The 16760-nt window shown below is 43.6% G+C and overlaps 2 protein-coding genes and 1 pseudogene across 13 annotated transcripts in view; 2 read left to right on the top strand and 1 right to left on the bottom strand.

The window, feature by feature from the left end:
* WASHC2C (WASH complex subunit 2C) overlaps positions 1 to 11482 on the bottom strand; it is a 64713-nt gene extending 53231 nt beyond the window's left edge. For 7 of the 12 annotated variants that reach the window (XM_032142432.2, XM_032142465.2, XM_032142425.2 and 4 more), the window contains exons 1-4: positions 11386 to 11476; positions 11167 to 11289; positions 9672 to 9836; positions 736 to 798 (exon numbers count right to left, since the gene is read on the bottom strand). In XM_032142432.2, coding sequence (XP_031998323.1) covers positions 736 to 798; positions 9672 to 9836; positions 11167 to 11289; positions 11386 to 11388 — 354 coding nt within the window. In that variant the 5' untranslated portion in view covers positions 11389 to 11476. Of the gene's footprint in view, positions 1 to 735; positions 799 to 9671; positions 9837 to 11166; positions 11290 to 11385 lie in introns of all 12 variants that reach the window. The other 5 variants (XM_032142474.2, XM_032142442.2, XM_032142457.2 and 2 more) reach the window with 2 other exon arrangements.
* Positions 11483 to 11484: 2 nt separating this feature from the next.
* Positions 11485 to 13231, top strand: LOC116461079 (RNA guanine-N7 methyltransferase-activating subunit-like protein). The gene is given in 2 exon segments (XM_058436501.1): positions 11485 to 12848; positions 12851 to 13231. Coding segments are annotated over 2 exon segments (360 nt in total). The 5' UTR covers positions 11485 to 12667; the 3' UTR covers positions 13030 to 13231.
* A 3049-nt stretch (positions 13232 to 16280) lies between these two features.
* The window catches only part of LOC116480841 (sodium/hydrogen exchanger 3-like), a 45969-nt pseudogene continuing 45489 nt past the window's right edge, over positions 16281 to 16760 (top strand).

Raw genomic sequence — 16760 nt, forward strand, 5'->3', positions numbered from 1 at the left:
TCGTGCCACTGCACTCCAGCCTGGGCGATAGAGTGAGACTCTGTCTCAAAAAAAAAATTTTTTTTAATAAAAAATAAAATAAAATAAAATAACTTTTTTTTTTTTTTTTTTAATGCTGGCAACAGGCAGAACTATAGCTGGTTTTGAATACCCTTTTCCTAGTCTAACAGCTTCATCTGTTATAAGTAATAATTGCTGACAAAGCACCAACCTTTACAGGTGATCCGTATTTTCTGAATAAATGAGAACAAATTCAAAGCTACTCCAATAATAAACTTATTCACAGTCCATGTGTCTTCCTGAGTGGAAGAAAAAGAAACCTCTGCTGGAGTGCTAAGAAGTCAGTGTGACCCAGAACCTCTTAGCTATGTTTTGGGCTCTGGTGTGAGAAGATCTCAGGAAGAAGGCTGGTCCATCTGTAACTTAGGAAGCCACAGGAAAAAAATGACCTCTGTGACCCTCCAAATCTGTAATATGTACTATCTGGCCCTTCACAAAAGAAGTTTGCTGACTTCTACTCTATTCTTATACCAGAATTCAAGGATTTGATCTCTGTATTAGTTAATACACTACATTTCAGAAACAAAGGAAAGAATCCCCTCTCAGGCTGCTGTCAGGAGCAGTCCCTCCCTTTCCCACCCCGCCCACCATCTCCCAGCTCCCACATAACACATTGATCTCCATCACACTTTTCAAAGTCAGAAATTCAGCTGAAGAGTGATTTCATACAAGTACCTGCTCTGTTTTTTCTGCCTCAGCCTTGAGTACTGGCTCCTCCACTTCTTCATCGTATACACGCTAAATATGGAAGCAAACTCAATGTTAAAAGGTCAACACGTCATTGGAAATAAATCACAATATAAGAACTAAACACATAGTAACTAAGGACAAAGATGGGGAAAGAAATGGTTATTCAGCAAAGGGCTGAGACCACTACCAGTGGGTGTCCGTGACAGTGGGTCATGGACAAACAGCAAAGAATAATCCATTTGCCAAAAAAAAAAAAAAATTTTTTTAATACAAATGACTAGGAAACATGATGAAACTTTAACCTCGTTGTAAACCAAGAGTTGCAAAAACAGTAAGATATCAGTCTTCACACCTTTTCATTTAACCTAATAATGTTGTTGGGCAATGATACAATATTCTCGCCCCAGGTTACGGAGAATGTCAACTGGTGTAATTTGTCAACTAGGAAACAAGAACTTCAGGATTTTGAACAAGGAAAATGGTAAGGGCAAAACTTATTTTCATTCAGTTGCTTAAAATGGCTGATAAATTTTTATTATCCCATTTGTATGAAAGCAGAGAGAAAAACCTACCACTGACTTGCCAGAAAGGCTGGGCACTTGACTGACCCTGACCGCATGGGTAGGCAAGACTCTCTTTTCCAGAAAAGACCCACTGCTCTGCCAAATCACTGTGATTCTTGGTTTTTAAAATCATTTTTATGTTTTAAAAACTACCAAAGTACAACATGGTTGTTATAAAAAGTCAATATAGGCCAGGTGCGGTGGCTCACGCCTGTAAGCCCAGCACTCTCTGAGACCGAGGCAAGGGGATCACTTGAGCTCAGGAGTTCAAGACCAGCCCCGGCAACATAGTGAGACCTCATCTCTACAAAAAATACAAAAATTAGCCAGGTATGGTGGTGTGCACCTGTAATTCCAGCTACTTGTGGGGCTGAGTCAGGAGGAACTCTTGAAATTGGGAGGTAAAGGCCGCAGTGAGCCCTGATCGCACCCCTGCACTCCAGCTTGGGTGACAAAGTGAGACCCTATCTCAAAAATAAAATGAAATGAAATTAAAAAATTTTTAAAAGAAATAAATAAAAAGTCAATATAAATGAACTGATGAAAATCTTCTGGCATTAGACAGTGGCCGTGATTATAAACTTTGAGTACACTAAAATCCACCAAACTGTATACTTTTTAAAGGAGTGAATTTTATGGCATGTGAATTCTATCTCAATTTTTAAAATTTTAAGTCAATATAAAGGCACATGTAAAAGAGATGTATTTTAAAATAGTTCCCTCCCTATCCCCAACCTGATCCTTGGAATACCCAGTGTAAGCCTGGTGTGTATGCTCATTTCCTGAGGCTCTTAACACAAATATAAGCAAACACGTGCATATATTTAGAGCTCTCCTACCCTTCCTGCTTATTTATTTATTTATTTAGAGACAGAGTCTAGCTCTGTCACCCAGGCTGGAGTGCAGTGGCAGGATCTTGGCTCACTGCAACCTCCACCTCCCAGGCTCAAATGATTCTCTTGCCTCAGCCTCCCAAGTAGTTGGGATTACAGGCGTGCACCACCATGCCCAGCTAATTTGTTTTTGCCCTTTTTTTTTTTTTTGAGACGGAGTCTCACTCTGTTGCCAAGGCTGGAGTGCAGTGGCGCGATCTTGGCTCACTGCAAGCTCTGCCTCCTGGCTTCACACCATTCTCCTGCCTCAGCCTCCCAAGTAGCTGGGACTACAGGTGCCTGCCACCACGCCTCACTAATTTTTTTTGTATTTTTAGTACAGATGGGGTTTCACCATGTTAACCAGGATGGTCTCTATCTGACCTCGTGATCCGCCCACCTTGGCCTCCCAAAGTGCTGGGATTACAGCTGTGAACCACCGTGCCTAGCCTGCATTTTTTTTTTTTTTTAGTAGAGATGGGGTTTCACCATGTTGGCCAGGCTGGTCTCAAACTCCTTGACCTCAAGTGATCCGTCGGCCTTGGCCTCCCAAAGTGCTGGGATTACAGGTGTGAGAGCCATTGTGCCCGGCTGAAACTGATTATTTATTTATTCTTTTTACCTAGAGAGGGATTTTACCTAGAGAGGGAATAAATAAATCTTAATAGTCATTCCCAGATTCTATGCACAAATGTGTAGAATTCCCTGTCACTAGCAGTGTACTCAAGTGCCCCTTACCCAAACCTTTGCCAGCAATGGCTCCTGTCCACCCATCTTTAAGTATCTGCCAATCTGATCAAACAATGTTGTTTTTAAATGATCGTATCTTCTGATCCAAAATTCTACTTCTTGAAATTTAGCTCCAATGAAAATGATCATAAATGCAAACATCAGAATGTTCATGGTATCATGATTTCCAGCAGAAAGTCACAAATACCAAATTTATAATTCTATGCAATTCCAATCAAACACTAATAAAATATTCTGTGGCACAATATAGTAAGATAATCCTGCCGGGGGCAGTGGCTCATGCCTGTAATCCCAGCACTTTGGGAGGCTCACGCCTGTAATCCCAGCACTTTGGGATAACCTGCGGTCAGGAGTTTGAGACCAGCCTGGCCAACATGGCAAAACCCCATCTTTACTAAAAATATAAAAATTAGCTGGATGTGGTGGCGGGTGCCTGTAATCCCAGCTACTCAGGAGGCTGGAGGCAGGAGAATCGCTTAAACTTGGGAGGCAGAGGTTGCAGTGAGCCGAGATTGTGCAACTGCACTCCAGTCTGGGCAACAAGACTGAAACTCTATCTCAAAAAAAAATAAATAAATAAGTAAAAGATAGTCCTCAAATTCACACAGAAAAGTAAAAAGCCAAAGATTGATAACCATGACAATTCTGAATAAAAAGAGATTATGGGGACTTGCCCTAATAAGACATTAGAAATCTGCAGTATTTAAGTTTATGATACTGGCAGACAGCAGAGAAACAAAAGAAACAGCAGAGGGCAGAAACAGACCCACAATTCCATGGAGGCCTGATTTTATTTTCACATAAACACACACAAACATTCATACATAATAGTCAATGAAGAAAAGAACAACTACACAATAAAGGTTATCTATAAGGGATAAAAATGAAATCCCTCTCTAGGTAAAAAGAATAAAAAGTTGGCCAGGCATGGTGGCGAACACCTGTGGTCCTAGCCAGCTATTCAGGAGGCTGAGGTGGGAGGATGGCTTGAGCCCAGGAGTTTGAGGCTGCAGTGAGCTGTTGCACCACTGAACTCCAGCCTGGGCAACAGAGGGAGATCCTGTCTCAAAAACAAAAAAAGAATAAAAAGGCAGAGATACCAAGGAATCCCCACCCAAAATGATTAGTTAAGGATATGGGGGGTAGGCACCTTTGAAGCAAATGTGGCAAAATATGAAACTACTGATGCTAGGTGCTACATTTTCTTAGCACTTGTGGTTTCTCTCTGAACTTTTCTATTTATTTATGAAACATTTCATAAATAACATTTAGTATTGGAAGATTATTAAATTATGATATGGTTTAAGAAAAAATCAAATTCACAAAAGTCTCAAAGATGGGTTAAATAAGTTCACATTAAGAAAAAAAGTAGGCTGCAACTGTAAATACACACACACACACACACACACACACATACAGTCATCTAGAAAAGGTTAAAGTTAAAAAACAGGAACAGAAAAAAATACACTGAAAAGTTCAATGGTTGGTTAATTTGGGGTAGCTGATTTTTTGTAGGTTCAATTATTTATTTATTTATTATTCTTTTTTTGAGATGGAGTCTCGCTCTGTCACCCTGGCTGAAGTGCAGTGGCGGGATCTTGGCTCACCGCAAGCTCCACCTCCCAGGTTCATGCCCTTCTCCTGTCTCAGCCTCCCGAGTACCTGGGACTACAGGCGCCGGCCACCACACCTGGCTAATTTTTTTGCATTTTTCAGTAAAGACGGAGCTTCACCGTGTTAGACAGGATGGTCTCCATCTCCTGACCTCGTGATCTGCCCACCTCGGCCTCCCAAAGTGCTACAGGCGTGAGCCACCGCACCCGGCCTACTGTAGGTTCAACCCTTTTAAGCCTGATGTCTGCATGGGAAATGGACTTAGAATATAAGTGCTAAACGTTGAGAGGCTCCCCTCAAGCTGAGGAAATTTCACGATTTTTCTTTTTCTTACTTTTCCTAATTGCTCTATAAAGATCAGGAAATATTTGGTGATTTTCAAAGTCAGGACCCCAAAAAGGTAAGTAAATCTCAAAAGTGAGACTTTAAGACCTGGCAGCTACCATGGTTACTTATCAGCAGCCTGCAGCTAGAAAGCCAAACGTGACATCTAAGAAACCTAAACCCATGGGACCTAAAGCCCATGGAATCTTTTCAGGGTGAGCAGGACTATGCATCCTCAAGTACTTCATATCCAGCAGATAACCAGTGCTAACTTCTTTCATCCTCACCTGCTAAACTCACAGCTTCATGTGTTTTGTGATCAATTTACAGTCAGATAGCTATACCCAGGACTGTTAAATATCTTTGGTATTGCTCCTCATCTGGGAGACAGGGTAAAAGGGGAAAGTGGGGAACTGGGGAAAAAGGGACCAGGGCTGGAGAGTAACAGATTATACACAGCCCTGGTCCCTTTCATTTATGCGTACTCTCATTCATTCAAATATTCACTGGGTCCCTAAATATCAGGCTTGTGCTGGACCCCTCAAATATATTTGTTGTTAAAAATATGGGGCTTGATTTAGCAGGAGTCCAACTCATCGAATCCCATCAATAACTGTAAAATTACAATTATAAGAAGTCTACTAAAGAATGTGATGCTTCAAGTGCTTTTATCCAGGGGGTCTGCCTAGTGCAGAGGGTCCAGGAGGAAGTAATATAATTGAGCAGAGACCTAGAAGACAGACAAATGTCAATCAAAGGGTAGAGGCATAGGAAGCAATGTAAGCAAAGGCCCCATAGCAGCAGGGCATATGGCATCTCCAAGGAATGAGAAGGCTGGAGCGTCAAAAGCAAGGGGCATTATGTAAAATAAAGCAGGTCTAGGGGGTGAGGGAGAAACCTGTGCAGGAAATTACATGCCAATAAGGCTTTTGGGCTTTACCTCCTTCTCTCTAATTGCTGAGTACTTGACAGTTTCAGCAACTCCATCTGTTTCTTCAACAGAAAAGTAGAAAAGGAGGGAAAAATGACCAAAATTCAGCTTTTATAAATCAACAGGAAGATGACCTGGAAAATTAACCCATTTATGCCTAGTGTCCCATTATTGGAACGCTAAGCTTGCGGGAGTTATGTATATCCTACTGCTCAAGGTCATTGCCAAGGTCTGGCTTTTCACAAAAAAATTCTAACCTTGGGCATAAACGGGTTAATTTGTTTCATTCTGGAATTTTTTTTTTTTAATTTTACAAAGCTAAGATTTTGAAACAATTGACTTTAAAAAGAAAAAATCCTCCCTCACCAGTTCATTTAACAAACTAAAGTCATTAACTATGGCACTTGGTATTTCAGGATGCAATTCCTAAATTAACAGATAATTAAGCCTTTAGAATTGTGTTGCCTTCTAATTAGACACTAGAACACTGGCCAATGTTAATTAGTATTTCTTCTCCCTCCGAGTCCCCTCGAGCCTTTACTAATGCTACTAATTTCTCTTGCCCTAGAAAGTCTTGACTGTTCTTGCCCTAGAAAGTCCAGATTGTTTCACTAACTTTATAATATAGTTTGCAACTTTGTGGCTGCCTCTGAGGCTAATTAGTAAAACCCAGAAACCTATCTGACTTTGAATGTTTCTGATAAATTACCATGAAACCAAATGGCACTATAATTCAAGCTGGAATTGTATTACCTAAGTACTGATGTCAGGGTTTGAAAATAAAACATTAAAAAGCCAGATCACCGGGTATGGTGGCTCACATCTGTAATCCCAGCACTTTGGGAGGCCGAGGCGGGTGGATCACGAGGTCAGGAGATCGAGACCATCCTGGCTAACATGGTGAAACCCCATCTCTACTAAAAATACAAAAAAATTAGCCGGGCGTGGTGGTGGGTGCCTGTAGCCCCAGCTACTCAGGAGGCTGAGGCAGGAGAATGGCATGAACCTGGGAAGTAGAGCTTGCAGTGAGCCGAGATTGCACCACTGCACTCCAGCCTGGGCGACAGAGTGAGACTCCATCTCAGAAAAAAAAAAAAAAGCCAGATCACTTACAAATACATATCAGCAAGTATATTTTTTCAGAGTTTTATTAAGTATTAGCTGTTTTCTCAGTATTATCATGCTTTGCCACAAATGAAAAAAACCTATAGCCTGTGGCCTTATAGAAGGTCTGGGAAGTAATTAAGATTTGGCAGTGGCAAACAGCACATCCGGAGAAGAGTTCTGGCTGCAGACTGGAAGGCAAACGGGCATCAACACTTAACACTAAGGGCCGAGCACAGTGGCTCACGCCTGTAATCCTAGCACTTTGGGAGGGTGAAGCATGATAACTGCTTGAACCTGGGACGTGGAGGTTGCAATGGGCAGATCGCTTGAGGTCAGGAGTTCAAAAGCAGCCTCACCAACATGGTGAAACCCCATCTCTACTAAAAATACAAAAAAATTAGCCAGGCCTGGTGGCAGGAGCCTGTAATCCCAACTATATGGGAGGCGTGGGCAGGAGGATTGCTTGAACACTGGAGGTGGAGGTTGCAGTGAGCCGAGATGGTGTCACTGCACTCCAGCCTGGATGACAGAGCAAGACTGTCTCGGAAGAAAAAAAAAAAAAAAAAGCTAAGGCTAAAGGGATGGAGAGATGGACAGAAAACAGGAAATCCCCAGTAGCGGACAGAAATAAAGAACAATTACCAAAACACAATGAAACAAAACCAAAAAAAACTCCACAAAAACTACATCATAGAAAACTCAGAATCTACAAAAACTTGGCTAGAAAAGAAGAGCTGGAGAAAAGATAAGACCTAAGACTGGGATTGAGAAAAACTGTATGATGTTCCCCATTTCTCCCCACTGAAGTATTGATCTGGCACCAATCTAGTACCAATCTGGTACAGGCACATTGGGTACAAAGTAAACTTCCCTTGCCAGGCGCGGTGCCTCAGGCCTGCCATCCCAGCACTCTAGGAGGCCAAGGTGGGCAGATCATGAAGTCAGGAGATCGAGATCATCCTGGCTAACTCAGTGAAACCCCGTCTCTTCTAAAAATACAAAAAATTAGCCAGGCGTGGCGGCACGTGCCTGTAGTCCCAGCTACTTGGAAGGTTGAGGCAGGAGAATGGTGTGAACCCGGGAGGCAGAGCTTGCAGTGAGCGGATATTGCGCCACTGCACTCCAGCCTGGGTGACAGAGCGAGACTCCATCTCAAAAAAAAAAAAAAAAAAAACTTCCCAAATCCTTTGGGACTCTGGTGCTGCAGCACTGACTGCAGAGAAGAGCTGACTACCTGATCCAGCAAGGAAAGTACAGAATGAAAAGAACAGGAGTGCTTAAAAGGACACCAAATTAATCTTGATGAAAACATTATGGGGCTGTGCACACCAGACAAGTTGAGTCTAGAGTCCCTGACTTTTCCAGTGAGATGGTCAGGACCAAGCATGGACATTCTGTGTAAACAGTCAGAAAACTACTGATTTTACTTGAATACTTTTTTTTTTTTGAGACGGAGTTTCGCTCTTGTTGCCCAGGCTGGAGTACAATGGCAGGATCTCAGCTCACCGCAACCTCCGCCTCCCAGGTTCAAGCGATTCTCCTGCCTCAGCCTTCCCAAGTAGCTGGGATTACAGGCATACGCCACCATGCCCAGCTAATTTTGTATTTTTTCAGTAGAGATGGGGTTTCTCCATGTTGGTCAGGCTGGTCTCGAACTCTCGACCTCAGGTGATCCACCCGCCTCGGCCTTCCAAAGTGCTGGGATTACAGGCGCGAGCCACCACGCCCGGCTGAATACTTGTTATTTTTCAAACTCATGAGTACTCCTTTGCTGTTAAAGGAAATAACTGGCAAAGAGAGCTCTAACACCTTTATTAATCTTTATTTTACATATAGCTCTCCAAAAAAAGACAGGAAGTGGCATTTAACTCGAGCTACTAAAAAATGCACAAACATGCTGCACAAGTTGACTACATGGCATTCTCTGGTGTTCTCTTAACTATTCTAAATCTTGGGCTTTTTTTTATAATTTCGTGATTCTGAAAATTTTATTACTTTATATCTAACAATCTCAGGAGATAGCTTACTTTAATCATCCTTTTTCCACAAATGAATGCTGATATTCAGAAAGTTGGAACACCCTATGAGAAACACAGGTCTGTTACCTAAGCTTCCTCTCCATCCTCATCTCTTAAGTCTCCACTCTGCTCCAGCCACACTTACTTCCTTTGTATGCTGGAATTACACTATTTGCCAAGGGAGAGGCTCTATCTAATTTACCTATGTATTCCTACCATCTAGAAAAAATAGTAAATAGACAAAAATCACACATAGGTTTAAGCTCAGTAATCTGTTTATAGTTGATTCCATATTTTAAGTTTAGCCATCAGAAACTTTAGTGGAGAATACTGCAAGCAGACATATATATCCCCTGAATATAATTTATCAGAACATAATGACCCCAATCACATGCTGGTGTCCAGAGGGTCTAACCAGGTAAACAACTGTCCTTACAGATCACGCCATAACAAAGGTAGTGTGAGTGCCACACAATTCAGCACAATTGCTGACTACTCTCAAAACTGACAAAAGATGGAAGCACTGAAGTATAAGAAAATTTTATCATTAGACTTTTTTAGAGGCTTGGAAAAAAGGACTTAAAACTTTACAAATAAAAAAGAGGCATTAATCCCAGAGAAAAAAGCTTCAATTACCAAGAACCACACTTCCACCAAAATTTAGGAGGGAACCTAACAGTAAGTTATTTAAAATTACAATATCTCCTACTCCCAAAAAAGGAATTATAACTAAATAACTCACATTCTCAATGAACTGGGTATTAGAGAGCATAAGGAAGTCATTGAAGACATTATGCAGGCGACAATCTGTGGCTTTGGTTTCCCGAATTAGTCCGTCCACTTGTTTCTTGATTTCATGGGTCCTAGAGATAGTTTGCTGTGAAAATTCCTGTAGAAACTGTAGTAGCTATTTTAAAAAATAAACATACAGTAGTATCAATGTTACATGTATCTATTCTGCATGTCACATCAAAAAAGAACCCATTTCCTTTCACCTTTGAGTGTTAGAATGTGAAAAAAATGCTTTTTTTTTTTTTTGAGGCGGAGTTTCACTCTGTTGCCTGGGCAGAGTACAGTGGCGCCATCTCGGCTCACTGCACCTCCCGCGTTCAAGCGATTCTCCTGCCTCAGCCTCCCAAGTAGCTGGAATTACAGGTGCATGCCACAACGCCCAGCTAATTTTGTGTATTTTTAGTAGAGATGGGGTTTCGCCATGTTGGCCAGGCTGGTCTCGAACTCCTGACCTCGTGATTCGCCCACCTCAGCCTCCCAAAGTGCTAGGATTACAAGTGTGAGCCACCATGCCTGGCCGGAATGCTGGTTTTGACAAGTACTAAAACCAAGTGACATTGAAAAACACTAAGAAAGCTCATCAAAAGAGTGGCAATGAGCTAATGGACACCTATCTCGTTTCTGGAAAAATTTAAAATCCCTGTTTGGCACTGGGTGTGGTGGCTCATGCTTGTAATCCCAGCACTTTGGGAGGCTGAGGTGGGGTTATTGCTAGAGTCCCGGAGTTGGAGACCAGTCTGGGCAACATAGCAAGACCCCCATCTGTACTAAAATTAAATAAATAAACAAATCAGACAGGTGTGGTGGACGCCTATAGTCCCAGCTACTCAGGAGACTGAGGTGAGAGGATCACCTGAACCCCAGAGGATTCAGTGAGCCAAGATCGAGCCACCTGCACTCCAGCCCGGGCGACAGGGCAAAACCCTGTCTCCTTTTAAAAGTCGTCTTTGGTTGTCAATCTACAGAGATCACAGACCAAGGGTGAGCTAATCAACCACCACTCTTATTCAAAAATCCTATTCATTTGGGACTCGAACAGTTCTGAGCTTTTTGGGCCCCCGATTTGAAGAATCCCATTAAAGGATATCCACATACTGGCTTGTCTCCCACCCCATTTAGTCCAGGTCCCAACAGGAATCGCCTCCCTAGTACCCGAGCAATCCCTCAGTGTGGCGGAAACGGATTTCCCCTCTGGATGGAGCTGAGCGCACTGCCAGAAACCCCGTGAAGGGAACGTCGCGTCTGGGCCGCGGTCAGGGTCTGCCCCTCTCCCTGGTGGCCGGGGACTGCCAGGGTGGCATTCTCGGGGGCTAAACGGGGCTTCTGTTCCTAAGAGGGCAGGCAACGGGACGGGTCAGGTGCAGGGGCAGTCGCGGCCCGGTCCTCCCGCGCGCAGACCAAGCGTCACCCCTGCCGCTCTCGCGTCCCCGGGGCCCGCCTCTCACGCCCGCGTCGGCCGCCAGCGACCAGCTCTGGCTACTCCTGCGGATCTCCTCCACCGACCACGGCCGCTCCCACACGGGCTCCGACGCCGGCGCCAGCTCCTGGTCGGGGGTGGTCCGGTTCATCTGCAGCGAAAAAAACGAGAAGAGAGGCTGAGACTGAAGGCACCAGGGACGGCGGCCCCAGCCCAGGCCGGCCCCTCTCCGGCCCGCCGCGCTCACCATCCCAGCCGCCAGGCTCGGTGGGCTCCGACGCTGCCCGCAAGCGCCGAGGACTGCAGAGCACCGGAAGCCTAGCCCCAGCCAAGCTGCCCAGGGCGTGATCGGCCTCACGTGACCCGATGTCACGTGACAGGGCCCGCACGTGATCCGACCTACGCTGCTGAGGGGAGGAAGCTGCGGAAGTGGACTGGGACTGGAGTTTGAGGTTCTACGCTAGGTTGGGGCGGAGGAAGCTGGAGGAGAGGGGCTGACGCCAGGGAACGCTGCAGAGGCGGGTTGGCCGGGTGGCGCAGCGGCCCAAGGCCCGAGGCAGCGGCGCGGGATCGGCCACAGCACCGGCCGCCAGTTTGGCGGGTCTGGAGAGAGGGGACCTCAAGCAGCCCGTGGAGCGACCAGCCTGGGAGCCTTCGACGTCGGCGCTGTGGGCGAAGGAAAAGGCCTGGCCTGCTGCCTCTTCTCTTGCAGCAAAATCCGCTGCTGTGAAGGAGCTGGTAGGCGGGTGCTTTGTAGATGGAGAATCCCTGATCTGCCTGGGCATCATCTTGCTCTTTATGACCTGCTTGACTGTCACTGTGTAGGGCCTGCTTAAAGTCCTTTGCACTCTCTGCATTGCCCTCAAGTTCAAGGACAAGCTTCTCATTATGACAGGCATAAAACTCTTTATAATTCGTCCTCCACTCTCCCAGCTCAGGGCTCCAGCTGTTCTGTCTCACACTTCCTTGAAGTTCCTCTGCTGAGTCGCCCTTGTGCCAGACCAACTTACTAAAATAAAAATCCCAATTTCTTTCCAGTCATGTGTGCCCAAGAGCGAGTTATTTAACTTTTCTGAGCTTTCCTCGGTAAAACGAAGCTACATGTCTTGCAAGGATGTGATATTAAAGTGATAATATTGTAAAACAGCTGCCACGGTGCTTGGCCGAGGGTGAGCCTTCAACCTAGAACATACCACTGTCCTCATGCACCTTGCTCACACTCCCAATCCCGGACTTTTCTTCTGTAGTCACCTCAGTTATCACCTCATTAAATAACAGCCTGATTATCCCAAGTACAGCTTAAGTGACATAAGTTATTTTCGATGGCTAGCGGAAGGGGCTCCGCTACATTGGAGAGCTGGGGTGGTCTGGAGTTCCACGGTGTGGTGGGCCAGAGGACACCTCTCCTGCGGCCTCTCAGTGTCTCGCCGGCGGGGTTCGGCCCGAGCTAGATAGACACAGCCCTTGGCGGATTTAAACAACCTAAACATTAAACAATACAGCTGCCTCAAATCTTTGGGAATTTCAGAATGACTGGCACTGCCGAAGCTGTTCCAAATTTTGAAGAGATGTTTGCTAGTAGATTCACAGAAGATGACAAGGAGTATCAGGAATACTTGAAACGCCCTCCTGAGTCCTCTCCAATTGTTGAGGAATGGAATAGCAGAGCTGGTGGGAACCAAAGAAACAGAGGCAAGCGGTTGCAAGATAACAGTTCAGAGGCAGGGACGGCAGATAGGGGTGGCCAAGTGACAATCGATCCAATCAGTGGCGTGGACAATCCTGGGGTAACAATTACCCGCAACACAGACAAGAACCTTACTATCCCCACCAATATGGACATGGTTACAACCAGCCGCCCCCTTACGATAGAAATGTTGGCAGCTTTTAGTAAAAGCATTTACTCTGTTACCACGACAAAAGTTTGGGTGTCTTCTGTCGGTCATAGTTGTTTTTTGTTTGTTTGTTTTTGAGATGGAGTCTCACTCTGTCGCCCAGGCTGGAGTGCAGTGGCGCGATCTCGGCTCACTGCAAGCTCCGCCTCCTGGGTTCATGCCATTCTCCTGCCTCAGCCTCCCGAGTAGCTGGGACTGCAGGCGCCCGCCACCACGCCCGGCTAATTTTTTGTATTTTTAATAGAGACGGGTTTTCACCGTGTTAGCCAGGATGGTCTCAATCTCCTGACCTCGTGATCCGCCCACCTCGGCCTCCCAAAGTGCTGGGATTACAGGCGTGAGCCACTGCACCCGGCTCGGTCATAGTTTTACATCTGATTTTACAGAATGGATTATGGATTTTTTGGAAGTTGAGACTTTAAAAAAAAATAGATCTTACTTGCGAGATGCGATGGTTGCTGGGAATACCTGAAATTGTGGATTATATTGCTTGACTTCTACCTCAGAGTCTTCTTTGTTTCATGACTTAATAGTGCTTTGAGTTTGGTATATTTATCTTACTTGACCTCTAGGAATTCTTCGTTTTACACAGATATAAAAATTTTAAAATAGAAAATGCTTGCTTTTACTTTGTAAGGTAAGAGAGTATCCATATGCTTAGATGTGCTCGTTTCTAAAATTCTAGAGGTTAATACAATCAGCTCATGAATGCACAGCTATGCTTCTTGTGATAGATTGCACATAACAGCAGCAGTTGAAAGGTAAAACAATTGTTTTTTTTTTTTTTTTTTTGCTTTTGTTATGTGACTATGGTACTTTGTGATTCCTTACTCTATATGTAATGAGTCAGCTCCATATTTATTTGGGTCTCTTTTTAGAGGGAAATCAGTAATAAAGCTGTAAAATAAGGAAGGAAAAAAAGTTGTTTTTGAAGTATTTATCCTAAGGTATTACATTGTATTGTAATCATTTAAATATCAGTCTCTCCTTTAATAATAGCTAACATTTATCAAGTGTTCAGTATTTACCACTTTATACATTGTTCATTTAATTCACACAGTGACTATGAGGGAGGGAATATTATTTCCAAATTATAGTTGAGGAAACTGAGGTACAGAAAGGAGAAGTAACTTGCTTATAATTAGGTAACCAGGAAAGAGGCAGACCCGAGAACCCATACTGTGAGCCAATATGTTATGGTAACCTATAACAGTGTTAACACTAAGGCTGGGCTGGCGTGATGGCTCACACCTGTAATCCCAGCACTGTGGGAGGCCAAGGCGGTTCGAGACCAGCCTGGGAAACATGGTGAAACCCCGTATCTACAAAAAAAAAAAAAAAAAAAAATTAGCTGGACGTGGTGGTGTAGGTCTGTATTTCGAGCTACTCAGGAGAATGAGGTGGAATGATCACTTGAGCCCCTGAGACCAAGGTTGCAGTCAGCCGAGATTGCACCACTGCACTCCAGCCTGGAGGAAGACTAAGACTGCTGTCTGCAAAAACAGTCTTAGTGTCTTAAGGGGACTTCATTTTTAAATCACCATCTACCAACCTCTTCCACTTCCCCCACATTCATTAAAACACACACACACACACACACACACACACACACACACTTTAGAACTTGGAACTTGGTTGGTAAAATTGAGGTGAGCCAATTACCAAACTTGCATTTCATCTAACACCATCATGGGTAACTTCAGTGGCCATGTACTTAACACCCTTAATCTATGTCCCACACCCTGGAATTTATCACTGAAACATTGTGACTTCAAAATCTGAACTTCTCCTGAATAGAGTAGCCTATTTATTTATTTATTTGTTTGTTTTGAGACAGAGTCCACTCTGACGCCCAGCCTGGAGTGCAGTGGCACAATCTTGGCTCACTGCAACCTCCACCTCCTGGGTTCAAGTGATTCTCGTGCCTCAGCCTCCAAAGTAGCTGGGATTACAGGCGTGTGCCACCATGCCCAGCTAGTTTTTGTATTTTTAGTGGAGACAAGGTTTTGCCATATTGGCCAGGCTGGTCTTAAACTCCAGACTTCAGGTGATCCACCTGCCTCAGCCTCCCAAAGTTCTCCAATTACAGGCATGAGCCACAATGCCTGGCCACAAACTGTTTTTCAAAACAGTACAGTATAGTGAGTAAAAGGACTAGCTTATGCAACAGGTTGGTTTTGTGTGCTGCAGCTAACCTCAAAGTTGTAAGGATTAAATTAGATAATAAAGTGCTTTTAGTAACATGCCTGGTATAGTTCGTTGATTCAAACATTGAATAAAATTTTTTTTTTTAGTTATACATACTACTGTGTACCTTTGGAAAAATTAGAACTTAACAGATAAGGCTAAGTTTGAGCCTTCCAGTCCTTTCCTTCTCTGCATACTCTTCAGAGGTAACTGGGATCATGCTCTGGGAGCATGTCTTTCCAAGTCTTTTTCTTTGCTTTTATAAATACATCTGTTTCCACAGAAATGCTTGTATGTAGAAGGGGCGTGGTATCATGCTGGATTTGTTATTGGCACTTTTTTGCTTGACCTACCTTGGATGGCTCTCCAATTGTTACAGCTTTTACCTTTTAACTATTACTCAGTATTCTTACTAAGGTAAGACTATACTGATTTTGTTTATATTTCTCTAGTAATAGGCCAGGCGCGGTGGCTCATGCCTGTAATCCCAGCACTTTGGGAAGCCAAGGCAGGTTGATCACCTGAGGTAAAGAGTTTGAGACCAGCCTGGTCAACATGGTGAAATGCAATCTCTACCAAATATAAAAATTAGCCAGGCATGATGGCGGGTGCCTGTAATCCCAGCTACTCGGGAGGCTGAGGAAGGAGAATCGCCAGAACCCAGAAGGCGGAGGTTACAGTGAGGCGAGATCACCCCATTGCGCTGCAGCCTGGGCAACAAGAACGAAACTCCTCAAAAATAAAAAAAGTAAATAAATAAAAAAAAATTTCTCTAGTAACAGACAATTTTGATATTTTAATATTTTGCTTTTTATATTCTTGTGGTTATATTCTTATTAAAGAATGCATTTTTTATTTAGATTCGAAGTAAATCTTGTGTATTATTTGTTCCAGCACATCTTTTGCTTCATAACTTACTGCATCATGATTATGATTATTATTTTAAAAAGCTGTTACCTTTTTAAAGGAGGAGCCTAAAGGCTAAGTGACAGTATCTCTTCTTTAGCTTAATAACTAGTAGTTCTAATTTGCTATTTTATACTCTTAGCACACCACACAAATGAGTAATGAGGAAGAGGATGATGATGGCTGTGACCTTTTTGCTGACTCCGAGAAGGAGGAGGAAGATATTGAGGACATTGAAGAAAATACTAGACCTGTAAGGGAGGCTGCAGTTGCTATCACTTGGCAGGGTTTTAGAACCAATGACTTGTTTCTTTTATTGTCACTTATTTTGTACCTTTCTCATTTTGGCATATTTGTCATTTCACATACACTTTGGAAAATAATAGCAAGCATCTCAAATTGCCTCACAAGTACCACTTTCTTGTCCAGATGTTATGATTTTATGAGTCAGATCATTCAGAATACGTCTGGTTCCAGAGTTTGAAGACCATAGTGCTCCTGTCTCTCCGTCCAAGCACCTTTTTCTTATTTTCTTATTTAGATTTTTAAGTATTAAAGTGAAGTATTAAAAAAATAAGGAAATAAAGAGCATCTCCCTTTGAAGGAACATTTTATGAGTCCTATTCCTTGGGTG

The sequence above is a fragment of the Hylobates moloch genome, unplaced genomic scaffold (assembly GCF_009828535.3).
Source record: "Hylobates moloch isolate HMO894 unplaced genomic scaffold, HMol_V3 SCAFFOLD_3, whole genome shotgun sequence".
Taxonomy (NCBI): domain Eukaryota; kingdom Metazoa; phylum Chordata; class Mammalia; order Primates; family Hylobatidae; genus Hylobates; species Hylobates moloch.